General features: G+C 43.6%; 1 protein-coding gene across 4 annotated transcripts in view; it reads left to right on the plus strand.

The window, feature by feature from the left end:
- The first annotated feature begins 5598 nt into the window (after positions 1-5598).
- Positions 5599-26692, plus strand: part of KLHL6 (kelch like family member 6) — a 97015-nt gene continuing 75921 nt past the window's right edge. For 2 of the 4 annotated variants that reach the window (XR_008422503.1, XM_053903599.1), the window contains exon 1: positions 5599-5954. Coding sequence is in view for 2 of the 4 variants with exons in the window: in XM_053903599.1 (XP_053759574.1) it covers positions 5662-5954 (293 nt within the window). In the remaining 2 variants the exon portion in view is untranslated. The remainder of the gene's footprint in view (positions 5955-26692) is intronic. The other 2 variants (XR_002084004.2, XM_019463295.2) reach the window with 1 other exon arrangement.

The raw sequence follows: 26692 nt of genomic DNA on the forward strand, positions 1-26692 counted from the left end.
TTCAGCTAATTACTAGCTGACGTTGCATGAGTCACATAATCATCTGGGTTTATTTCATGATCTGTTGTTTGAAGCAGTTGTAGACCAGCCGGGGATGACGCTAAGGATTTGAGAATTCTTCACATTGGACCCCAAGTGGCCTGCCTGTAACTCTTTTCTGTTGGGTCTTTCTTGATTCACTGGAGTCATCCTCTACTTTCTTCCACCTGATGGCCTTCCAAATCCTGTATCAGAGCCCTTCTTTTTCCCTTTGTTAAATACCTACAGAGCCTCTGACAGATTCACATATAACAATGGTTCTCAAGGAATAGACCTGGGACCAGGACCAGCAGCAGCAGCACCACTTGTGGCTTGTTAGAAATGCAAATTCTCAGACACCACCCTTGATCCACCTAATTAGAAAGTCTGGGGTTGGGGCCCAGGTAATGCTGATGCATGCTCCAGTTTCACATTGCTGCCAGAGGGCATGGCTCACTGGCTTGCTCTCTTACTATTGTACCCCATTCTCCAACCCCAACCCCCTCACACACCTTGTCTTCTAGTTCTACCTAATGGTTTGTAGTTCTCCAAATACTCCTTGTTCTTTTATACCTCTGAGTGTGTTCATTCTTCCTTTCCCCTCCCCTTTTTCTCTCCTCACAAATTCTTCTTGTCCTCCTGGGTCAGCTCACACATTACCTCAGCCATGCAAGAACTCCTCTTAAGAGAGCCACTGGCTACCAAGGCAGAGCTCTTGTTCCAGTTTTTGATTATTCTTTCATCCAACCATGAAATCTGTCTATCCGCCCCATATTACTTGACTGAATCATATGTAACTGGGCTTGTGCTAGACTCTGGGATGTAGAATGACTTGACTTGTGTGCTCACAGCTTACTGGGGGAGACAGACCGTGAGCCAGACTAATGACAATACAGTGCTTTAGTGCATCTGCAGAAGCATGAACACACACGCAAGGCTTGCAATAAATGTAGGTATGTTGGGGAAGCTTTAGGAAGACAAGAGAGACATTTATCTTGAAGGATAAATAGGCATTTTGCAGGCAGCAAGGAAAGTATGAAGTCCAGGTCTCCCTTGGTAGCATTTAGACCCTGAAGCAAATATTTCTTTGTTCACTCTGCTGTTCCTCCTGGAGAAATCAAGTGAAAATGAACTCATGTTAAATGTGTATGTGTGTATATATTTCAGTTTTTTCTTCTGACAGGAAATATGAGGTCTCTGAATCAGAGAAAAGATCATTTATTACTCACAGATCATCTTCTTACCAATTCCCTGCATCCCTATCTCTTTAGATAATGTGCAGTGGGGTTGTACCACGGGAGGTGAGCACTGAAACTGTAAGACTCAGCTTATATGGATAGCACAGGTGGCATGTGAGGCCATTTCCTCCTCCTCCTCCTCCTGAGAGAGAAACCTTTATTCTGGAATGTAAACAGATCCTCTCTGGGGAGGGGGCGAGCAGTCTCTACTTTTGCTTTTCTACGTTGGAATATATATAAGTGAGTGGCTTCAGGTACTACACTTGATCTTAGCCAAAAGGCCTGAGAAGTGATAAGCAAATGGCTTCAGGAGGAAATAAGTCCCTAAAGCTCCCAGGGGCAATACACCATCTCTAACTTCTGAGGCATGTTTTTTATTGAATCTTCCTTCAGCCCAGTATACCAGTGCTCTTTGCTCAGAAAAGGAAAAAAGGGGTCTTCCCCTTCTCTGGGATACAGCAGCAGAAGCAGTGGGTTGTTGGCAGTGGTGATGTTCAAGGAAGTGTGGCCCTGAAAATATGGCAGGCAGAGGCCCAGAGCACTGCAGGCGTAGCTTGTGGTGCTTTGGTGCCATTGCAGTTGTGACTATTTCCTAAAAAGGTAAACACGGTCTCAATTGACTTTGTGAAGTCCTTCTGTCAGTGATGAGTTAGGTGCTTGAGCATTGATTGAGGTGCAGCAGCAGACAGCAGGAGATAGAACTGATTGGACATTGGTGGGGTTGGTGGAGAGAGACTCTCAGGTCAGGGGACTGGAAGGTGGGGTCCTCTAACTTTGATCAATCAAAGTCACAGTTACACTGGAGTGTTTCTGGGAAAGCCTCTGTTGGAGATTATGATTCTACCGGGTCATTGGGGAACAGTGGAAGGTGAAAACGTTGGGCTTTAGAATCAGCCAGACCTGAGTTCAAATCTCAGTTCTGGCATTCAGTAGCTATGTGTCTTAATTTGTCTTCACCACAAAGTAGATATTAGACAAGGACTGGCTACAGGTAGTTTATTTGAGAAGCACAGTGATAGGGTGGGGAAGTGAGAGGATGAATGGGTTACTACTATGAGCAACTAGAGCTCAGTGCTCTGAGAGTCTTATGATAGACAGTGTAGAATGCACTTCAGTAGTGTCCCATGAAGAGACAAGGAAGCTAGCGTTTTTATCTACCAACTTCTGGCCTTCAGTTGCAGGTCAGTCTGGGGGCACCTCTGGTGAGCCCACATGCTCTTGTAGCTGGAAAACTCTCTCAGGCACAGTGATGCTATTGGTGTGCTTCTGGGAACTTTCTGTGGGTGACCTCCAGGATGTACTGAGGGGCTATGGACAAGATATTAATTATGTGATCTTACCTGTCTCCATGTCTCCAAAATGGAGATCATAAAACTTAACTACACTGGATTGGTGGGAAGATTAAGCTCATCAGAGTTCATAAAATGACTCTCATAGTTCTTGAAGCATAGTCGATACTCTATAAATGAGACCTTTAGTAGCATTAAGTTAACATGACAGAACAGTGGCTTTTCCTTTGTAGCTGACTTAACACTTGTTTCTATCATGATAAGTTGTGTTAGAGAAGAAAGTTGACTGGGGTCAGAAGGGGCAATCTGTGGTTTTAGGAATAGAGATTTCCATTGAGTGAAGGTACCCATTTGTATGGAGACAGAATCTATTCCTTATAAGCATTATAAAGCCAACTAACTAGCCTAATAAGATATAATTAGATTGTTTTCCCAGTATTAAAGCTTTTGCCAGTGGCTTGTACATTTTGTGGCTATAAAGAATATCTATAAAGAATATTTGTCGGTTAATGCTAAATCTCAGAGCATATCCAGGTTGACATGGATGCCAAACTGGTTGTGTTTTTTACGTTTGCACTAAATCTAATTGTAGGTATTACCACACCTACAGTACAAGTCTGTGAATACATCCCTACTAGGAAAATGTGGGGTTGGGGAAAAGGTAACAGTTATCTGCTTATGTCAAGGGAATGGGGTGGGTGGACTTAGAAGGTATGTGAAAAATAATAAGGGAGATTGGTGAACAGGATCCATCATGAATGGAGAATTGAATTTTATTCTTATTTCGTTTTATTTGAGGGGGAGTTGGAGTGGAGCTGAATATGGCCAGGGTTGTTCATACTTTGAGAGGTTCTGGGGGACAAGATTTCATGAGAGAGATTGGGTCATGTGTTGTCCTCAGCTCTACCAGAGGTGGTGGTTGGAGTCATGGGGATGAAAGTGCCGAGTTCCTCCCAGTTGAGGCCTGCAGGAAGAGTCAAGGTGTGTTCGTCCCTGTGATGTGCACAGGAGGTCAACTATGTACCAGCCCTTCCCTCTCCTCTCTGCTAACAGACCCTGATTTTGTTTGGCTATCAGGTATCTACTCCTTGATCTTGGGGAAAGGGGACTGGAGCCAGCAGATGAATCATGTTTGGTGCAAGCCAATCATGTTATTCCATTTGTATTTCCTAGAGTTAGATCTCAGGTAGTCTAGTGACCCAGGAGAAGCTTAATGGGGATTTTAGGAAATATTTTCTTTGTGGTAAAAAGAAAGAGATGAAGGAGAAGAGGACTTCCCTTCTTCCTGCTTTTGGACTGGTTAGTATTGTGGCAGCTATTATGTGATCATAAGGGGGCATCTCCGTCACACTGAGAATGTGACAGAGTGGGAAAATGGAAAAATTCTGTGTCATTGATGACATCACTGAGCTTCTGGATTAACCTGAGACTGCATACATTTGCCTTCTTATAGTATGAGACTTATATTGTTTAAACCACTTAAAAATTTTTTTCTAATGCTTATTTATTTTTGAGAGAGACAGAGAACAGGGGAGGTACAGAGAGAGAGGGAGACGAGGGTCCGAAGTGGGCTCTGCGCTGACAGCAGAGGGCCTGATGTGGGGCTCGAACTCACGAACTGTGAGATCATGACCTGAGCTGAAGTTGACCCTTAACCAACTGAGCCACCCAGGCACCCCTGTTTAAACCACTTTTGATGGACTATTCTGTTGTTGAAGCCAAAGCATCTTGATTGACAGAGCTCTGGATAAAGCACAAGTCTGGTGGGAGACCTTAGGAATAAGTATCTATGGAAGAGAGGAAGAGCTGAGGCAGAACTGGGACCCGTGGAGGAGGCTCAGTCACCACTGACCAGGGCAGAGAATGGATTGGGACTCCCTGTCGATCAAGGGGACAGCCAGTGTTCCCCACTGCTAGAAAGTATAGTCAGACCAACACACTAGTGTTGTCTGTACATGAAAGCAGGAGCCAGACAACAGAGGCCACTTTGGTTAGGTATTGTGGACTGGTGCAACCATGGCAAGCAAGCCCTACCATTCCTTCTGTGGGAGATGCGGGGGTCAGGATCAACATGATATTACAGCTCTGGGTAGCCTGATGGTGGTGGAGGAAACAGGGGCTTTGAAGCCAAACAGATCTGGGTCCTGCCACTCACTTGGGCAGAGCTTCAGTTTCCTTCTCTGTAAAATGAGGACAATCATATCTGCCCCACTGGATTCTTATAAAGGTTAGAATACATTAGAGTGAATTAACTTCTCTAGTCTATAATATAGTGGGAGTTTATTAAAAGATGATTATTATCACTTAATAGAGACCTGCAGAGGTAATGAAGATGCTTCATGGTGTACCACTAGATGCATGGCCAATAGATGCTGAGTGAGATTAGGCCAATTTGAGACTTGCTAGGGTAATCTGGTGTTGACCTACTCTGATTAGTCTTCTAAGAGAGAAGACCCTGGGGATGGAGTTTCTGGAGATCATTTGTTCTCTGTCCACAGAGACATATCTGAAACAATAGACTTTCTTGGTAGGGGGGAACATTAATATTTGCAATGACATTGTTTTCCCCTGAGCAGGGAGGAAGACAAAGACAGAACATGTGCAATGCTGATATAAACAAGAATGCCAGCGATAAGTGGGTTTTCCAAAGTTCCCAAGGGACTGTGTGGGGGCTTATCATGGGGTCTCACACTCCTGAGAAGAGGGAGGGGGAAGAATGTAGAATGTTCCCTGCACATCCTATCATTGACAACTTGCATTATAAAAGCACCAGAGGTATGAATGTAATAACCAGAATCAGAAGCTTCCTGCTCACGGATATGAGGGGGAGATGGACCAAAATAGCTCACAGCACTAATAGCAGACTCTGGGAAGCCACCCCTTCTCCTCTGGAGCCCCTTTATACACACCTCTTCTAAGTAATTTCCAACCTTTTGTTGACTCACAAAAAGAAGAAGAATAGAAGTTACTAGCGTTTGTAGTAACAGGATGAGAAAGTACGAGACTTCCTGTTGTGTGTGTGTGACAGCTGGTGATAAGTGGAGGGCTCTGCACAGGAAATCCGCTCAACTTCTGCAATGTGACCTGCCTGAAACTTGGGCGCTCCTTCAGTCTGGATGTTTATGGCAGGACAGGGGGGCACCTGGACCATGGGCGACGTGGTAGAGAAGAGTTTGGAAGGGCCGCTGGCACCTTCTACGGATGAGGCCTCCCAGAAAAGAGGAGACCTGGTAGAAATCTTAAATGGGGATAAGGTAAAATTCGATGACACGGGACTCTCCTTAATTCTGCAGAATGGCCTGGATACCCTCCGCGTGGAAAATGCTCTGACAGATGTCATCTTGTGTGTGGACATTCAGGAATTCTCCTGCCACCGCGTGGTCCTTGCCGCGGCCAGCAACTATTTCAGGTCAGCATGCCTAGGATTGCAGTCAGATTGGGTGCAGGTTGTAAGGAAAATCGGTATTGATGTGATAGCCCAATCTAACTAGTTGACTGTTGTTGCATGTACGTTTTGTGTATCTATTTAGGTTCATGTGTCTATTCCAGATACAAGAAAGGAAGCTATTAAGCCTTAGATTTTAGATTTGTTTAAGGTATATTAAAAGAGAGATTGGTGTCATTTGAAAGCAATGTTTATGTTTATGGTGAATCTTCTGTATATGTGTCATTGTTTCAGAGGATGGAAAATTACTGAAGTCATGGGGATTTTTTTCCAGCTTGGTCTGACTAGTGTGTTGGAAACATGATGTTGTCTTTCTTCACCAATGTTGTGGCCCCTCTTTTGGAGTTATCAAATGACTTGCTGAAAATTAGGGGCATCTGGTTATGCAGAGGGTGGATTGGAAAAGAACGTAGTAACAAAGGTGCTTTAGCAGGGAGAGGCTCCCAAATGTAACACACTCTGAGACCTGGGTTCCATCCCTCTCTTCCCTTCCTGACAGTGAGACTTGAGGCAAGTCACTTCATGCTCTGAGTTTCTGTTTTGTTATCTGTACATTGGGGATAATGATGATTACCTCTCTGGATTGTTGTGATAATTAAATATGAGAGGGAAAGGGTCTTACACAGTGCCTAGGGTATAGTGGATGCTCAGTATGTGTTTGTTGAAAATCTTCACTTCATTCTGTTTGGTTCAGCGTAGAATCATTTATTGTTTACCATGAGCAAATGGCTGGGATAGGAATGTGGGAAAATCAGGAACCAGTGAGGAGGGCTGGATCCAGAGATCTCCAGATCAATGTAGACATGGTGGGAAACAGTCCCAAAGAGAAATGGTGATGAAGAAGGTATCTGGGGAACTTGAAAAAGAAGTAGATTTAGAATTTCTTTTTTTTTTAAAGCTAATTTATTTATTTATTAATATTCATTTATTGTTGAGAGAGAGAGACAGAGTGCGAGTGGGGGAGAGACAGAAAGAGAAAGGGACACAGAATCCAAAGGCTCCAGGCTCCAAGCTGTCAGCACAGAACCCGACATGGGGCTCGAACCCACGAACTGAGAGATCATGACCTGAGCCAAAGTTGGTTGCTCAACCGACTGAGCCACCCAGGTGCCTCTAGAATTCCTTTTAATGAGATTCTTCTTAACTCTTGGTTCTGAGGAAATTAAAAACTATTTATCTATGTAAACATCATGAAAAGTATTTTATCTTTTTACTTTTTCTGAGATGCTTAGAGGGAAATTTTTACTTGGAATTCAGAGAGCAGTGTCAATGGATTGTTGTGGGATTGATTAGGTCCCCTATGTAAACAAGGCAAGGGGACACCTGGGTTTGTGGGATGTAGCGCCAGCCATGTGCCAGACAGACATAGTATCTGATTTTATTTTTGCAGCACTGCGGTGAGGTGGCTGATGTCCCCTTTTACAGATGAGGAAATGGAAATCCAACATTACAAATGTAATCATTGCTGGAGTAGGGATTGGGCACATTCTAGAAATCCTTGTGTTTTTTTTTTTTAATTTTTTTTTCAACGTTTTTTATTTATTTTTGGGACAGAGAGAGACAGAGCATGAACGGGGGAGGGTCAGAGAGAGTGGGAGACACAGAATCGGAAACAGGCTCCAGGCTCCGAGCCATCAGCCCAGAGCCCGACGCGGGGCTCGAACTCACGGACCGCGAGATCGTGACCTGGCTGAAGTCGGACGCTTAACCGACTGCGCCACCCAGGCGCCCCTAGAAATCCTTGTTTTTACTGTAATACAAATTGCCACTAAATTTGGGGCTCCATTCCAGAGGAAGTATATAACAGGTAACATGTAGGTACAGCCATAAAGTTGGGATGATACAGATAAACATTTCTCACCCCACCGGTATTGGTTGTATCTTTCACATTGATCAACAACCACTTTCAGAAGTGAATGAAAGTCAACTTAGCTCAATGTACTTAGCACCCATTTTTAGATTTATTGATTCTCTTTTGAATCACTGGAAAATGGCAGTCATACAAATGTACGCCTGATTAGCAATTTAGTTAGTGGCTCAGCCTGCCTATGGAACAGGACCGCTGTCTGTGTGCTCTCAAGCACATCATGATTCCTCTGGTCCTTGGGTTTCTCATCCTAAATGGAAGGTGTTTAGGCCCAGGTCCTTCCCACCCTGCTGATGTAGGATACTTAGGGAAAGTGTGTACCAGCCCTCAAAGGTGGTGGTGGCCATGAGATGCTGGAGGCACCCACACAGTGTGCATGTGTGCCTATGGTTGAAGACTCTCTTCCAAAACTGCCTGGTCACGTAGGGAAATTCCTTCTTTTCTTCCGAGCAGCAACTTTTGATTCTTATCTTGGTATTTCCAGGATGACTTTCCTCCTATAGTGAACACAGTCTTGGAGACAGAATTCTTTTTTCCGGTATTGCTATTAACTGCTATTAATAATAACTTCTGTTGTTGAGCACTTAGTGAGAGTAAAGCTCTGTACCACCTGTGTCCCATACACCATCCCACGGCAGCCCTGCGAGGTAGGGAATTTTATCCCCATTTACAGATGAGGAATGAAAGCCCGGAGTGTCTCGGTGAATAAAGTGACCAAGTGGGATTTGGACTTAGGACTGACATGAAGTCTGACATTGCCTCACCACCCGTTTTGCTTAGTTTCTAAGGTTTTGAAAGGGCTAGGGAGCCAAGTTCCTCTTATGCTCATACTTAGGAAGGGCAGAGAGCCTACTCTGTCTGAGAGGCTTCTGACACAGCCCTCTTTGCTTTGGAGGGCCTGGAAGCTGGCAATTAAATTTTGTACACTTTTTCTTTATTCATTGAGAACATAAATATTTTCCATGGAGTGACTAAACCACAGTTTATTTAACCAGTCCCCTGTTGACAGACATTTGGATCGTTTCTAATCTTTTATTTTTTTTTATTTTTTTTTAACATTTATTTTATTTTTGAGACAGAGAGAGACAGAGTGTGAGCGGGGGAGGGGCAGAGAGCGAGGGAGACACAGAATCGGAAGCAGGCTCCAGGCTCTGAGCCGTCAGCCCAGAGCCCGACGCGGGGCTCGAACTCACAGACGGTGAGATCGTGACCTGAGCTGAAGTCGGACGCTTAACCAACTGAGCCACCCAGGCGACCCTTGTTTCTAATCTTTTGCCATACAACAATGTTGTAATGAATAACCTTATACATATGTCATTTTTATATGTGTGCAGGAATACCTGGGGGTGCATTTCTAGAAGAGGGTTTGCTGAGTTAAGCAGAAATGCATCTGCAGTTTAAGTGGATATATATGCCAGATCTGCCTTTATAGGGGTTCAGTCATTTTGAACTCCTGACAGGCTTGCCGAAAGAGGATGGCTTCCAACTTTGGGATTTTTCCCAGTATGACAGATGAGAAACAGTATCTCAGTTTTGTTTTAATTTGCATTTCTCTCATTTTGAATAAGCTCAAACGTCTTTTTGTATGTTTAAGGATTGTCTGTACTTCTTTTCTGTGAACTGTCTCTTCACGGCCTTTCAAATTTTCACATATATATATATATATATATGTATATATATATATATATATTAAATGTTTATTTATTTATTTTGAGGGAGAGACAGCAAGAGACAGGGAGTGCATGTGTGAGCAGGTGACAGGTAGAGACAGGCGGAGAGAGAGAATCCCAAGCAGGCTCCATGCTCAGCACAGAGTCTGATGTGGGGCTTGAACTCATGAACCGTGAGATCATGTCCTGAGCTGAAATCAAGAAGTCTGTTGCTTAACCAAATGAACCACCCACATACGCCAAATTTTCAGATATATATTTTTTAAAATTAAAATTTATTTTTGTCAAAGTACTGCATGCAGATAGTTAACGAAGAGTCAAATAGTATTTAAAGACTTATAATGAAAAAACAAAAATTCCTCTTCACCTCTTCTACCCTTCAGTATTGTTCACCAAAAGTCACCATTTTTTATGTTTAGCTATTTCTTCTGGTATTATATTTATATTTCTTCAAAATATGCTTATGCTACTCTTTCTTGATTTCTCAACGTTAGACATCATTTACTGATTTCCTAGTATGTCTGATAAGGACTTAGCACTTACTCCTAGCTCCCTTACCATACACTGACCTTTACTACACTCTCTCAGTATAATGTTTTCACATTTTTCCTGGATAAGTTTGTATTAAGAATTTGCATGATGTTCATGAAAACATTTTTCCTGTTGAACCAAGTTGTGTGAAATGATTACATTTTGTTTCATGTAAAGCTTTTTGTCTTTCCTAAAGTTAATAATTCATTGTTTTTTCCATTTGCTTAGTTGTGGGACTATCTTTTGCTCACATCTTCTCACCATGATCTTTCATGTGGTCTAGTGCATCAAAGAATCTACCAGTTCCATTTTCCCCCAGAATCTTCCTCACTGACATCATTTTACACATGTTCTCTGGACCTGCTGCCCAGCTATTGTCTACCTGCATATATAACCATGGTGGCTATAAACAGGGACTATATTAGTAACTCAGACAATGTAGTTCCCTTTGGGGGCCTATTTAGAAGTCTTGAGTGGAATGAGGAAGTTGGGAAAATACATAGAGTTGAGGCTGAGAAAATCGCAAGGGAGAATAAAGCTGAAAAAGTAGCTCGCGACATACATTAAATGTCAACAGCCAAATGTCAAGGTGTCTGAATATTATCCTAGCAGGAAAATCAAGGAAAGCATAATTTAATATTCATAGTAATTGTTTTTTAAAATGTTATAAAACTAGTAGTGTGTTTTAAAAGACCACTAAGGGGCGCCTGGGTGGCTCAGTCAGTTGAGCGTCCGACTTCGGCTCAGGTCATGATCTCCCGGTGTTTGAGTTTGAGCCCTGTGTCGGGCTCTGTGCTGGCAGCTCAGAGCCTGGAGCCTGCTTCCGATTCTGTGTCTCCCTCTCTCTCTAACCCTCCCCCGTTCATGCTCTGTCGCTCTCTGTCTCAAAAATAAATAAAAACATTTACAAAAAATTAAAAAAAAAAAAAAAAAGACCACTAAGAAAGCTGCCATTTGTGTTATGCCTTTGGACATGTCCCCAAATCAAAGTCTTTGGAACCGGTTGTGCATCCTACATGCTGAACCCACCTCCCATAGGATCTCCATCTAAACCAGTGGCTCTCGCCATTTTGGGGGGGCAGGGAACAAATCATTGCAGATATGGCACACTCCATAGGTGAGGCTGACCCCTGAGGGCAATCGTGTTGCGATTTCAGGGGTGGCTGAGGGAAGGAGTGGTGATGTAGGGAGGGATCATCAGGCTCCTCATAGTCCTACCAGATGACTGGCCTTCCCATATGAATAAAAGAGCTTCCAGGCTGAGGCTGAGTCGATAGCAAGCTCCTTTGTTGCTGCTGCTGCCCCAAATCTGCCTGGACCTTGGCTCCTGCTTGTACCTCAGTACCCTGGTCTTTGGGTCTGGTTCCCTGAGTCCATGATGAGGGGATTTTGACCACTGGCTACAAAAATCAAGCACAGGTCAGGAATGGGAATGGCATTCTGGGCCCAATCTATTAATATTATTATTATATATTAACTAATTACTGTATGGCAGCAAGTAGGGTGAGAGGCTACCCTTTTTTTCTTTTAATATTTTTTTATTTTTAAGAGAGAGACAGAGCATGAGCGGAGGAGGGTCAGAGAGAGAGGAAGACACAGAATCCAAAGCAGGCTCCAGGCTCCGAGCCGTCAGCACAGAGCCCGACACGGGGCTTGAACTCACGAACTGTGAGCTCGTGACCTGAGCCGAAGTCAGACGCTCAACCGACTGAGCTACCCAGGCGCCCTGAGAGGCTACTCTTAAACCATGTGTAGAGGTTATAATCCTTTGCTTTTTCTGCATAATGGTGTAAGGGGTCTACAAGGGAGCCGGCAAGCACAGGTGAGAGAGTAAGTGCTAAGGAAAACAAGAATGAGTTAAGGCCATCTGGGTCTGGATTAGAAATCTTGCTAATGGTGAAAGCATTGAGTATTGCTGTTGCCACAGTGGGTATGCCTGATCAAGTGAACTGGTGACTGTACTTCGAGCATTGGGTCCTGCATTTTATGCTTTTAGTCTTGTTCATTTAGTAGAATCAATGTGGTGGTTAATATTTAAGTACTATAGACCAGGACACCTGGATGGCTCAGTCAGTTGAGCATTCGACTTTGGCTCAGGTCATGATCTCTTGGTTTGTGGGGTCAAGCCCTGTGTCGGGCTCTGTGCTGTCAGCTCAGAGCCAGGAGCCTGCTTTGGATTCTGTGTCTCCCCCTCTCTCTGCCGCTCCCCTGCTCGCACTCTGACTTCTTCTGTCTCTCAAAAATAAGTAAGCATTAAAAAAATATTTAAGTACTATAGGTCTATAATTTCTTATCAGCAATTCTAAAATCCCCCAAGTGCTGATAAATGAGAAAGTTTTTAGAACTTATTTGGCAGACAAATTTGTGACTTGAGCTGCACATGTCTGATGGAGACATCTGTCCTGAACTGAGAAGAGGCTACTTGGAGTCTGTTTATTCCATTATGCATATATTCATTGCTGGAGTACTAGTGCTCTGGATATAGGAATGCTGGCGGTGCTATATAATATTCAAGATATGGTAATATTCAAACAATTCTGAATGTCAGAGCACATCTGACTGCAAGATTTTGGGGACAGGGGATTACGGGACTTTTCTGATAAAGTTTGTTTTCGTTTAGGTGTTATTATTCTACTTTGTTTCATATGAATATTTTACATACTTGTAAAATTAGTTTAGATACACTTTTGCATCTTGCTTTGCATCTTGTTTCATTATAATCTTTCCCCTATAGTTTTCATAACTCTTATTTATTTATTTAGCTACCATTTTTAATAGATGCATAATATGAAAATCATTCATTGTGAATATAGGTTACTTCTAATATTTTTGTTTTTATAAATGATGTGGTGATAAACATATTTGGAATAAGTATTTCTGCAGTTTGGGATCTGGAAACGACAATATTTTTTGAGTATTTACTGCATGCCAGGAACTTTGCTGGATTTCCACAATATCAACAATTAGGTAACAACTAGTGGATAGCATTGTCTCCATTTCACCCTCCAGGGAACTCACTTTGATAGCAAGAATGGTTTCCCCATTGGGATCCAAACTGAGAGCAGACCTTTCTATCAGGCAGAAATGTGGCTGTTGGGACATTAACTGTGCAAGACTATTAACTTTCCCTCTCTACCATACACTAGTATAGTCTATGTAAGCTGTAGGTGAGGAGAAAGTGTAAAAGTTATTGCCTCCATGTGCACGTACACACACACACACACAGGCAGAACACTATGGGAACATTCAAGCCAATTTGCATCTGGGGGCTGAGCTGACAGATCCCCATAGCATTGAAGACTCAGCATGCCTTAGGGCACCAGTCTGGGTCAAAGGATTAAATAAGAAATAAGGAAGTAGGTCAGGATGTGAGGTGAAGAGACAGTATGCTTTGAAAGCATAGGGCCTCAAGGACCTGTAGGACATCATTGGGGCAGGAACCAGTAACTGCTTGGTATAATGGAAAGAACACCATCTTAGAACCTTGTCACTGGCATTTGAGTCTATACCCTGCCACTTACTGGCTGTGTAAATCTTGGAGAAATTGCTTGGCCTCTCTGAGGTTCAGTGCTGTTATACAACACAGTGAAGCTACTGATTTGTGTCTATCCATCCCAGTAAAGTTTGTGAAATACATGTAATAAAATAGATCATTTATGAATTTTTTTGCCTAAACATTTTATGCATGATAACAAGTCAGATTTCTTCATTCTAAGGAAGAGCAATCAACTGGATTTTTTGAAGATTTATGTAGGTAACTCACAGAATCCCTCAGAAGGCCAAACTCCGAAAACAGACAGGAGCCAGGGAGGCCAGGTCGTGGCCAGGACCACAGCTTAAAGCCACCCAGAACCCATCTGGGGAGAATTCCCCCGCTGTTGCAGGATCCTGGAGGCCAAGGCTAGCACAGCTCTGGCCACTGGCACTGTCTCCCTTGCAATTCCTGGAAACTGGAGGCTGCTGCTTCCACCAGAATTGGTTCTCCTCTGTCTCTGCTTCTTTGCATTTCCAGCTCCCAGTTCCTAGCCTGGGGTAAGTTTATCTAATTGGTCAAAGCTGAGTTACGCATGTTAATGCAATAGCTGTGACAGAAGTTGGGAAAGTGTGCCTTGGGCCTTTGCAGCTTCTGGATCAGGAAGTGCTTCTGCCACACACCACATCTCATTTAGAGGGAGAATTTGCCATACCTCGGGAGGGTTTCAGATGCTGGGCAACCAAAAACTGACAAGGATCCATTATATGCAGCTACTATGTGCCTGTCCTGCATTAGGTGCAGAGTAAGGGTTAAGGTATCATGAAAAATATACAGATATTAGAGAATTCCATGATTCCTGTCTCATAGGCATCAGAGATAATGATCCTGAGATCTTACAGGCAAGAGGACAATTATTTTGCACTTTTACTTCTCTTCTCCCTTCAGACTTTGAGTGGCTCTGGTATACATGTGAGACTGTGTGGCATGTAAGCATCATCCATCATGCATGGTCTAGAAACTGGCTGGGAATGTGAGCTATGGGAGGGTCCTTGACACCATTGCAATGGCTGACATTCGGCAGACACCTACTACATATTTGATATCCATAAAAACTTGACATTCCTCCTGAAGGTTCAGTCACTGATAGGCAGCATCCTGGTCAGAGCAGGAAGTCCTCACAGAGTTAGGAGGCTATTGCATAACTTTAAAAAAGGGAAGGATGATAAAGCGTGGTCATTATAGGAAAGATTTGAAGGATCAGTTAAAAATCCAGAATGCTTCAGAATGTTGTGGATTCAGCAGGTTACTCACATGACCATCTGGACACAAATGTGCTATGCCTACATAGAGACTCCTGCAGACCATTTTTTTTTTTTTTTTTTAGGATTGGAAGGTACTCGGCAGGAATTGCTGCCTCAAGGCAGAAGTGCATGTAGGTCCTTTGAATTTTTAATAAAATATCATCTCTGTCATCTCCACCCCTGGTGTCTAGGGCATGTGGGTCTTCTTTCACTCAAGACTAGAAAGTCCATTCTTCTCCTGTTTTGAATAATGCTGCATGGAGCTCTCAACTAAAACACAACACAAACACTCATCATTGACATCTTAAGTTCTGAACTTTACCCCTATGCCAAGTACACAGATATGTAACTGTCCATTCATGAAAATGCCTTTGCAGAGTAGATTCTAATATAGCAAACACTAAACAGTCCATGAGAAGAGCTGCCCATATGAAGAACATGTATGTTTTTGGTAAAACTGCCTTGGAGCTCACCATCCGTCACATTGCTCAATGTTCCTATATTAGTCAGTGTTCTTTTGATGGCAAGGAATAGAATCTGAGGTCAAATCAGCTTTGGCAAAAGAGGAAGGTATTTGGCCACATAGCCAATTCATAGGAAGGGCCGGGATGCAGCAGAGCTCAGGGAGAAGAGGAACCAGGGCCTTGAATGCAGTCAGGGTGCTTTCTTTCGACTCTCACTTGGCTTCTTTCTAAGGTGGGATTTCTCAGATGTACTTCTGCCACATGGTTGGGGGTCTGCTCCTTGGCAGCTCTAAGACTCGCTCCTTTTCAGTTGGTTCCAGAGAGAAACTGAGGGGCTGGCTTCAGTTTGAAAAGCCCCCAGGAAAGACTCTGTTCCATTCTCTTACCCAATCCTAGACCAATCGTTGTGTCCGGGAGGTGGGGCACAGTGATCAGCCCAGTTTAGTTTAGGAGTTCAAGGTTGGCCAAAAGCAGGGGCGGAGGGCAGGGCAAAGGAGGGGAGATTGGTAAAAACGTAAGAGCTTCTATTTGAACCACATGATTTGAGTAGGACTTGGGAGAGCATTTCCCAGAAAGGGAAGGCACTAGACAAAAGGAAAAATGAATGTACACTAAAGAGGGCTAATAAATGCTGGTTTACTTTCTTTTCTTAGCCAACTTATTGTACTTCTGCCTTTGCTTTGGCTGTCAGGAAGCTTATGCATTAGCTTTCCTTAGCCTAGGTTTCAGTGACATAGTCTCCTACTTTAATTACTTAGATCTTATTTTATTACTTTTTGTTGTTACTGTTTTGCATTTTATAATATCTCTGAGACTATAAGCCACCTTACGTTATTTTGGAGAGGCTTTTTTTTTTTTCTTTTTAAAGTAAGCTCTAGGCCCAGTGTGGGGTTTGAACCTATGACCCTGAGATCAAGAGTTGCATGCTCTACCAACAGCCAGCCAGGAGCCCCCGGAGAGGCCATTTTTGTATAAGTCTCCTTTGCTATGAAAAAAAATATCATTCAGGCAACCTACGTATCCTCTGCAAGCTGTAAGGGTAGTCATTCTGTTATTATGTTTAACTTTTGTGGAAAGCTTTAAGGCCACAGTAATTATAGGAGTGCTGATATTGTTATGACTTTAAAACACAATCAAACCAAAAGTTGCATTGTAGCTGTTTCTGAGGAGATATTCAAGGATCTATAAAAATTACCTGCTGGCAGGTATGCATATAATAATTCAGGTTCAGGGTCAAGTAAGAGCTTACTGATATTCAGGAGATCATGTGTCATGTAGAGTAAGCTCAGGTTTGTCTGGGGTAGATATCAAGGGAATTTTGGTGTTTGGGGAATTAAGGGAGGGGCAGATGCCCAGTGAATAATTCTTGGAATGTGGTGTTAGTGGACATAGCACTCAAGGTCAATTGAATGAATGACCCCACTCTCTACCATGCACTGAGTTTACAAAGATTAATGAGTTCTTGTTCCCTATTGACAACAAAATCACAGTCAGTTAGAGGAGAAAGATAGGCAAATCAGTGCTTCAGTATAGGGTAATAATATCAATGTTTCAGTATAGGTAATATGATGGAGTTCTGCTTACAGAAGGGGCATTAAGTCAGACCAGAGAAAAAAGGCAATCAGAGAGGGCTTCCTGGAAGAGTATAGGCCAATCTATGGTAGTTCCTTCTTCACCTTTGGCTTTAAAACTCCTCTCCACTCTCAGCTGGAGGATCTCTTATTTTTTTCCCCTCTCCCTCTGGATTTGTGTCATAAAAGCCCAAGGAACAGGCCTGGCAGTCCAGATTCCTCTGTGGCAGCTGGTGAAGGGAGAAGTCTGGAACACGTATGTGATCACTTTTGCCCTGTCATAATAGGGATAACTTTTATGCCTCAACATTTGAATACCTTGGGTGAGGATTAGGACCAGTGCCAGTTCACATGTTTCTAAGTGATCAGAACCAGGGAATGCTCAGAAAAATCTCTAAGCCTAGGCTGATCTTTGACTTTTGGTTAATGACATGGAGGTCATAAGGAGGCCAGGATGGGGTCCTGTGGGTTGGGATGGAAAATGTTTGGAAAGGGGTGTTGATAAGGAGCCTTTAGGGAAACAGCCTGGTCAGGATGTGGCAGTGGACAGTGAGCACAAATGCTGACCCTGCTCGTGGCCCAGTGGGAAGTGAGAATCAGAGCAGACCTCATTGAAGAGGGAAGTGGTGTTTTGTTAGGGGAAGCCAGGTTTCGTCTCTGGCAAGGAGATGGAAGATGTGCTAAAGCAAATTAAGGTGGAGAACAACCACCATGTTTTGTACTGTAACATCTCAAGTGGGAGGGCTTAGGGTAAATATCATGGGCCCGGGTTACCAATTTGGAGAATCACTGGATAATACAGTTCTCTATACACACACTTCATTTCAGGTCACTGGGTCTTGGAGCTCGTTGTTATTTATTCGCATGGCAGTTAGAAGAGAAATGTAGATGTGGACAGTATGATGTAAAATAGGCAAATCCTCTTGGCCTTCAGGACCAGGTACAGGACTGCACTGCATGTGTAGTTTCCTTCTGTCCACTTACCTATCCATCCATCCATCCATCCATCCATCCATCCATCCATCCTACAAATATTAAATCTATACTGTGGGCCAGCAAATAAGAATTGAGAGAGAAATAAAATCTAGCCCTTGGCTTACAGAGTCTTATAAATCTAATAGAGGAGAAGACTCATTAAAAATAGGCTATATAGGGGCGCCTGGCTGGCTTAAACTCCAGGAGTTTTAAGTCATAGAACATACGACTCTTGATCTTGGGGTCATGAGTCAATCCCCACGTTGGGCCTAGATTTCACCTAAAAAAATAAGCTATATAGAGTGTACATAGAGAAGCCTGTCTGGCCCAAGGGTGTTGATGTAAACAGAGGCACACACCGGAAACTGCTAGTTGTTGGGCATAGCTGCTTCAGGGGATTCAGAAGGGGGTATTTAGACCAGACTCTGAGGGGTCTTGTATGGCAATATTGAGCGTACATCAACATTTCATTTTCTGGGCACTTTTAATACAATGTTCTTTAGCATTTGGGCCCATTTGTTATTCATTATTCATTTGTCTAATTGTGTCAGTCAGGACCGTGCACTGCAAATGGTAGCTACTCAGTTCAAACTGGGTTCAAGCATATCAACAAAAGAAGTTATTTGCTCACATTATTTAAAAGTTTAAGAGTATTGACTTTCGGTCTTGTTTGATCCTTGTGTTCAAATAATATCATCAGGACTGTTTCTCTCTTTGTCTCTTGTCTCTGCTTTCCTCTGTGTTGGTTACTCTCTCAGGGAGGATCTTCACAGATGGAGGCAAGAAAATATCCAGCTGCTCCAAACTTTTATTTCTCCCAGCTCAGCAGTTACAGCAGGAAGAGAACTTCTCTTTCCCAGGGGTTCCAGGGAAAGTTCTAGGATTCGCTTTGATTGGACTGGCTTCTTCCTATGCCCATCAGTGAACTGATCACTGTGGCATGGGAGACTAATGTGCCATGGACTGTGCTCACCCATGGTCTAGGATGTGGGACCAGCTCTATTCAAACCTTGCAGACTGAAATTGGAGGAAGGATAGTTTCCTATAGGAAAATCTGGGTACACCTACTAAAAAAATTAGGAATAATAAGAAAAATAAGGAAAAATAAGAACTGCTTATTATATCTTTGTAGTTGAATCATTGCTGAATCCTGGTCATAAGCATTTGCTATGACTGATACTCTATCCTGCTTGATGTAGCAGGACAGAACAAGCCCTTTCTGTCATAAATTTGGATGGGCTGAGTTACATGACACGCTGAGGCCTCAGCAATGGTCCAGTGGAGCTGGGAGGGACACTGGTGCTATAGAAACATGGCTGGAGTTCTGGTCCCCAAAGATGCCTGTGCAGTGTCCTTGAGGAGTGGTGAAATTGGGCAAAGAGCTTGGTAGGAGGTAGTTCTTTCAGGGCTTAATAATGTTTAGAGTCAGGTGGGGGGCAGCTCTGGGGTTCTAGCTCCTCTGTCAGTTTGGAGCAAAGACTTAGTCAGCAGCTGGGGGTTCGGGGAGCTGACTCCAGGCTCCAGATAGAGATAGCAGCATGTGGTTAGTCATGTCTCTTGGAGATGGCCATGAACCTTCAAATCCTTCTCTGAAGACTCCCCTCCAGGTGTGTGAGATTTACATGTGAACTGCGGGTAAGAACAGAGAATTGCACACTGTTTATTATTAATAGGGCTTGGGCACCACATCCTGTTTCGGAACTCCTAGCTCTAATGAACTGTGTTACTTGAATATAAGCTGCAGGGACCCCGTCTATACAGCTAATCTGGAGAAAGACTTACAAGGAAGGCCAGGATGAGGCCAGCTTCCATCTGAGCCTGCGTGCCCCACCCCCTACCCGTAGTTTGGGAGGCAGCTTTAGGCCTCATGGAATTCTAGGAGGGCTGAATCTCAGAAGGTGAAAGGGTGAATCTACAGAGAGGGAAGATTTTCAAGGGCATGTCTGCCCTAGCACCATAGCCAGTTATTTCTTTGACGTAGAACTGTGTGCAACCTCCTCCTTCTCAGGGTGAGCCATAGGGGCTTGTGTTGGGAAGTGAGGTGACCTCTTCATAGGGCATTGGTACTTGAACATTGGTTTGCCAAAGAATTATGGGTAGGGGTTAGGGGAGCCTAGTAAAATTCATATTTCCAGCCCCATTGCCAGGGATTTTGATTCAGTAGGTCTAGGGTGAGTGGGGTTCAGGATTCTGCATTCTTAACAGCCATCACAGGAATTCCAAATGCAAGTGGTCCAGGGAACATACTTTGAGACCCACTGGCTTTGAGGGTGGACTGTCTGCAGACCAGAAATGTGGGCAGGACTCCAGCGTTGGGACAGCGTCTATATCGTAAGGCTTAGGGAGCACCTTGAGGTCAGAAATGGGGCTGAGCCAAATGTTTATGTCCTTCCCTTGGTTAGGAAATGGCAGGTGAAAGGTTTTGGTGCCCTCAGCCTAGAGGAGCTGGGGGCCATCAGGAGTGTTGTCATCCCATGCTAGGTCACCCTTGCATGTGCTCACTCCCTGCTTTTTTGCAGTGGAGACCCCTTTGACTGTCCACATTGGGTTTATATCCACATAATCTTTTCTTAATAATACTATTCATTGAGCAGCACATGATTACTAATTAAATTTTTTTAACCAATTATATAGACATTAACATTTATATATATATATATATATATATATATATTTTTTTTTTTTTTTTTTTTTTTTTTTTTTGAGAGACAAAATGTGTGTGCAGGGGAGGGGCAAAGGGAGAGGAAGAGAGAGAATCTTAAGCAGGCTCCATGCCCAGCTCAGAACCTGACACAGGGCTTGATCTCATGACTGTGAAATCATGGCCTGAGCTAAAATCAAGAGCCAGATGCTTAGCTGACTGGGCCACCCAGGTGCCTCAACATTCATATTCTTAAATAGAATTTACTCAGTTAGTTAACCAATATTAGAGCTATTCAACACAGAGTATGTCACTAATGCAGAGGAGTTAGTTCCTGGTATAAATGAGGTGGTGAGGGGATTAGAGGAAGAACAGAACAGGGGCAGCATGGGTGGACCTAGCCTAGGAATGAAATAGTGGGGATGGTGGGTGTTGGTCTGTAATTGGGTTTAGAGGTACAGGAGGGAGGAGGTGGGTGTGGAGGCTCAGGGAAGGGGTAAGCCATAGTAATGTTGGGCTAGGTGAAAGATTATGAATTGGTAACATTTAGGAATGGCAGAGGTCTAGGTGGAATGTTCCGGTGTGGCTGTGTCCTTTCCAAGCTCCAGGCCCTGGACTTGGGGGTGTGATTGGAGTTCTCTGTGGAGGTGGAGGGCTTATGAGGCAGGCCTCCTCAGCCTCAGTCTCCCAAGTGTGTTTGGTAATTTTGGAGATGCTGATTCTTGTCAAAGCCAAACACACAGGGGTTAGGAAGGACATGTCATTTGTTCATTCATTCATTTTCTCCCCAAATATTTACTGAGTCCCTACTAGGCTCCAGGCACCATTCTAGCTCCAGGGATACAGTGGTGATTACAACGCATGCCCTCACTCAGCTCCCGTAGTGGGAACACAATTGTTAAACTAGTTAATTTCAGGTTGTGACAGGTTGTAAAGAAAAATGAAGGAGGTGAAGATGTTAGGGGGTGACTGTATTGGGGGCAGCATCAGAGAGGGGCTCTCCGAGGAGACTTCTGAGCAGAGACCTGAATGAAGTGAGGATTAAGGCCAGCAGAACTCAGAAAAGAGTGTGGTCCAGGCTGTGTTTGGGGCCATGCCCTGACTTCATTCCAGAAGACTCTTAGGCCCATGGAAGTTTTCATGGCTATTGTGGGAGACGAGCTCACTTGCCCAGCCTCTATTTTGGGATTGGCACTGACTCACTGCTGAGTATTGGGCAACTGGCTCCCAGCTTGAGACTATTTCTACTGTAAAATGAGGATCTTAATAGCTACCTCTGTTTTACTAGAATCTCATGAGAATTGGTCAGTGTCTGTCTAGAAAGTATTTTTTATTACAAAAAATTGTATTTATCTTGAGTATAAGCTAAGGAGTAAATGGTTAGCAACTAACTCAGTTTTGTTTTTAGAGAGCAAAACTTAGTCCAGTTTACTTAGTGCTCTCACTCAGTTGACCCCCCAATGGCCCCCAATATGGCCTTGAACTTCTGCTGATTTTCTTGGTTTCAGCTCACTGTTCAGCTCTAGAATAAGAGTCCAAAACTAGATTATGATCTCCATTCTATTGCTGACAACCTGTATGGCCTTGGGCAATTCCCTTAACTTCTACTTCTATAGTCTTATCACCTATAAAACGGGTATAATAATCAAGGAAGATAAGGCTGTTTGTCCTACAAAGTGCTATAAACATAAACATAAGAGATAACTGTTATTAAAGTGGATATCTAAGGGTGACCCACCTTATATAGGTTATATACTGTTTATGGGGTCCCAACTTTGCCTCAGTGTTTCAATGGACTGCTCAAGAGAGCAGGAGGAGGCCTGGGAGTTTGGTCTTTAAGAAATATGTAGTTCTCTCGTAGTTTCACCTTGTCTGTATTCAGTATGATTGTGTCCCAGGAGAGTGTATTTAAGTGACAGAAAATCAGTGACAAAGTCTCAGAAGAGAGCAGAGAAATGCTGGGATTTGGGGAGCCAAAGCAGGCAAAAAGAGCTTTAGAGAGAGGACTCTGTCTTTAGAGCACTTCCTTTCTCCTACTGTGTGACAGGCACCATGCTAATGTCTCTGGACCAGTCTGTGTGTAGCCCTAGCCTGACTCTATTCTGGAGGGGTTGTGGACAGCAGTGCAGTGACTCTGACACCCACTTACCTGATGATATGCACCAGGCTGAATGCTGGCAAGTCAAGGGTTGCAAGACAGAGTGTGATGGGTCTGCCTACTCCAAGTATCTACCGTCAGCCTGACAAGATTCCTCTGGTCTGGTCCCAAATGCCTTCCCTTAGTAAGTGCTGGGTATTGTGCTAATACCTTGTTTATATTATCTCACTCATTCTTCTCAACAACTCACTGGGGTGAGTTTTTGCTCACTAGTACAAAGTCATGTAGTGAGTTTGTATTAGAGCCTAGACTAGACCACAGCCCCCTTTGCCTTCCAACAGCCAGCACTGCAGGCTCTTCCTGCTCCTAGGAAGAGCCCCTTTGTGCACACCCATTCACATACACAGAAAGCCAGAAGTGCCTGAGAATTTTCCTGCTCCTGGGGTGGCCCCTAGCTAAGACTGTCAGGAGGTGCTGGAGTATCAGACCAGCTCCTTCGCCACTTGCTGAGACGGCTCTGGAGTATATATTCTCCAGCAGTCCCCTGCAGGGTTAGGCTGAAGTTACTTTCTATCCAACTTTTGTCTTGCTTGGCCTCCTCCCTTCCCCTGTCCTGCTCCTCCTATATCCCAAACACGTCACTAGCTTACAAGGGTCAGCTTCTGGGCAATCAAGATACCCATCTTGATTGGGCTGAGCTGGAGCAGGATGTTATTCAGTCACTGATTACAAGAAAGAATTCGGAAGCTGTGTCTAGCAGTGACAGCCTGATCAAGAGTCCAGATGATCCCAGAGATCCCAATAATTGTGTCATACACAGAGACTTCAAAAGAACCCCTCAAAGTGGAAGGCATTGAATTAGGGAATTTATATTCCTATCTTATTTAATATTAAAACATCTATTAGACTTTTCCAGTTTTCATTGGCATGTTTGAGATCATACAGATTCAACAAAGTTCACCTTTTACTAATCTTAAAATCACATTGTACGTGAGGTAGCATTTCTCAATTGTACTTCGGTGGGACTCTGTTGATATGTTGCCTCAGTTATGTGAAGCTTTGTTTGACCCCATCATCACTGCCCACCGTCTCTTGCTAAACGTCCTGTTTTCTGTGTATTGATCTACATGACATTTATGTGGGTGACATTTTTAAAAAAAATTTTTAAATGTTTATTTTTGAGACAGAGAGAGAGCATGAGCAGGGGAGGGGCAGAGAGAGAGGGAGGCACAGAAGCTGAAGCAGGCTCCAGGCTCTGAGCTGTCAGCACAGAGCCCGACGCAGGGCTCGAACTCACAAACTGTGAGATCGTGACCTGAGCCGAAGTCAGACGCTTAACTGACTGAGCCACCCAGGTGCCCCTTATGTGGGTGACATTTACTTCACCCCCTGAGATGATTGCAGATCTGGGTGATACTCTGGAGCAGTGCTATCTAATAGAGTAGCCACTAGCCACATGCAGCTATTCAGCATTTGAGTTATGACTGGTCTGAATTGAGATGTGCTTTTAAGTATAAAATGTCTGTGAGGGATTTTGTAGTCTCTGTGGGAATAAGGATGTAAGTTATCTCATTAATAACTCATTAAAAATATTTATTACATGTTGAAACAACATTTGAGGTGTATTGGGCTAAATAAAAGATATTAAAATTAATTTTATCTCCTTTTACTTTTTAAAAACATGGTTAGTAGAAAATTTGAAATTACACATTTGGCTTACATTATATTTCTATGGGCAGTGCTGCTCTAGGGACTCAAAGAAAGGGAGGTTTAGCAAGTAAAGTTGTCCAAATCCTGGACAGGCTGTTCTGGGAAGAAATTGTGTGGATGTTGTGATGGCAGGGTTTTTTATGTGATCAGGAGGCAGCAAGGTGAGTCCTGTGTGACACCACTTTAAAAGGCATGTGGTTCTGCAGATGACCATTCATCTCTGGCTAGGAGGATTTATGACTGACAAAAAAGGCTTTTAAATCGGTCATCTGCCCACATGACATCACTGCCTTTCTGCTTCCAAGTACTTTGCAGAAGTCACATTTGCTGTTTCTTTCTTGCTGTCATATTCTTGAGGGAAAAGAGGCCAGTTGAAGGAAGAGAAGAGGAGGAGGGAGGGTGGGAGGATTACTGTTGATTAGAACAGGGATGGGGGTGGGGGGTAGGGGGGGTAGGGCACTAGGAGACCTTAGGGAGAAGATCTCATTGGCTAACACAAAAGGTTCAAAAAGTCAGCTAGTCAAGTGATTTCTCTCTTTTTCTCAGTCTCTTTCTTTCTGGAGACTTTTGATTTTTGAGGTTTATGATTGTTCCTGGGAAACCGGAAGCAGGTACCTTTGTTTTGCAGATTAGGAAATGGGGAAAATAAACTGATGGGGGATTCCCAGACAGAAATAGGAGGTGTGGAAAAGGGAGGAGGAGCAGGATTTAGGGATCAAATTCCCTCCGTGTTGGTATGGAAGTCCCACTTTGGGGAAGTGGATTCTATCATCAGGGCCCTACACTGGGACTTTCCCATTTCAGTGACTTACTTGGCTGGGAGATAATGATTCTCTAAGGCTCCTGTTCATGTGTCTAAAGCTCAGGAGGTTCAGTCACTTAGCAGCATGGTGACTGCCTCAAGTAGTACAGTTTCTGGGACAAGGCTTTGGCACTGTCACAAGCCTCCCGGCTCTGTTTGGGTGCAATTAATGCTTTACTCCAAATGCATCCATCACCAGCAAACTAAAGTGAGAACACACCTGTTAAAAATGTTCTTTTTGGGGCACCTGGGTGGCTCAGTCAATTAAGCGTCTGGCTCTTGGTTTTGGTTCAGGTCATGATCTCACGGTTCATGGGATCATGCCCCAAGTTGGGCTCTGCGATGATGGCGTGCAGAGCCTGCTTGGGATTCTCTCTCTCTCTCTCTCTCTCTCTCTCTCTCTCTCTCTCTCTCTCTCTCCCCTTCCCCTGCTTGTTCTCTCTCTCTCTCTCTCAAATAAATAAACTTTAAAAAAAAAGTTCTTTTTGAGTCCTGCCTCTGTTCATAAACCTTCAGTGGCTCACCATTGCCCACTGAATAAAAAACCTAACTCCTTAGCCTGCCTCTAGTACCTTCCACAGTCAGGACCCAGGTTATCTGTTTGGGCTGATCTCTCCCCACCCTCTCTCATCACCCCTGGGCTCCAGCCAAACCATGTGCTTGCTAGATCCTCTGCCTGTCCCACACTCTTGCATCTACTTACCTGGATGTCCTATCCACAGTTGTCACATAGCAACCTTTTCCTTCTCCATGAGAAGCTACCTCTTGCCTCCACAGCACTTTACAAGTCTTTTTGACCCTTGTAGACTATTATTTGTGCAGATGTGTCCCTGCTAGATTCTGAACAACTAGGGACTAGGGGAGAGACAGCCTGTATTAGTCAGCCTGGACTTCCATAAAAAAATTGCCATGGACTGGGTGTCTTCAACAATAGAAAATTATTTTCTCACAATTATAGAGTCTGAAAGTCCAAGATAAGAGTGTCAGTACGGTCGGTTTCTGGTGAAGACTGGCTTATAGACAGACACTGTATGCTTACATGGCAGAGAGAGAGAGAGAGTTTTGATGTCTCTTCCTCTTCTTTTAAGGACACAAATCCTATTGGATTATGACTTCACCTAACCTTAATTACCTCCTAAAAGCGCTATCTATGTTGGTGGGTTAGGACTGCAATATATGAATTTTAGGGGGACTCAGTTAAGTCCAGAGACTGCCTGATATTTAAATCCCTTCCAGCTTTAGCCCAGTATTCTATGCTGAGAGGGTGCTCAGTAAATGTATGGCATATTTAAAGAAATTTAATTCCATTGCCTCCAAGTAATTGTTTTTATAAGCTGTGCTGTTCAAGCCTGTGAGACTGCTGGGGTCCCACAGCCCCTGGGAGGGCAAGAGGGAGTTAACAGGTTTTTGTGGGAATCAGACTGAAGGAATTGTGTCAGCTATAGCTATTAAGGATCAGCCTCATGAATATACTGTCTCTGGTGGGAATGTTGCAAGGTTGCTGTCCATTCATAAGGGAAGTTCCATATAGTTTTTGTGCTGAGAACAATAGTAATTCTCCGAGCATTTGGATTTGTTATATATAAAATTGTGTGAT

The sequence above is a fragment of the Panthera pardus genome, unplaced genomic scaffold (assembly GCF_024362965.1).
Source record: "Panthera pardus isolate Hobbes unplaced genomic scaffold, ASM2436296v1 HiC_scaffold_16, whole genome shotgun sequence".
Classification (NCBI taxonomy): Eukaryota; Metazoa; Chordata; class Mammalia; order Carnivora; family Felidae; genus Panthera; species Panthera pardus.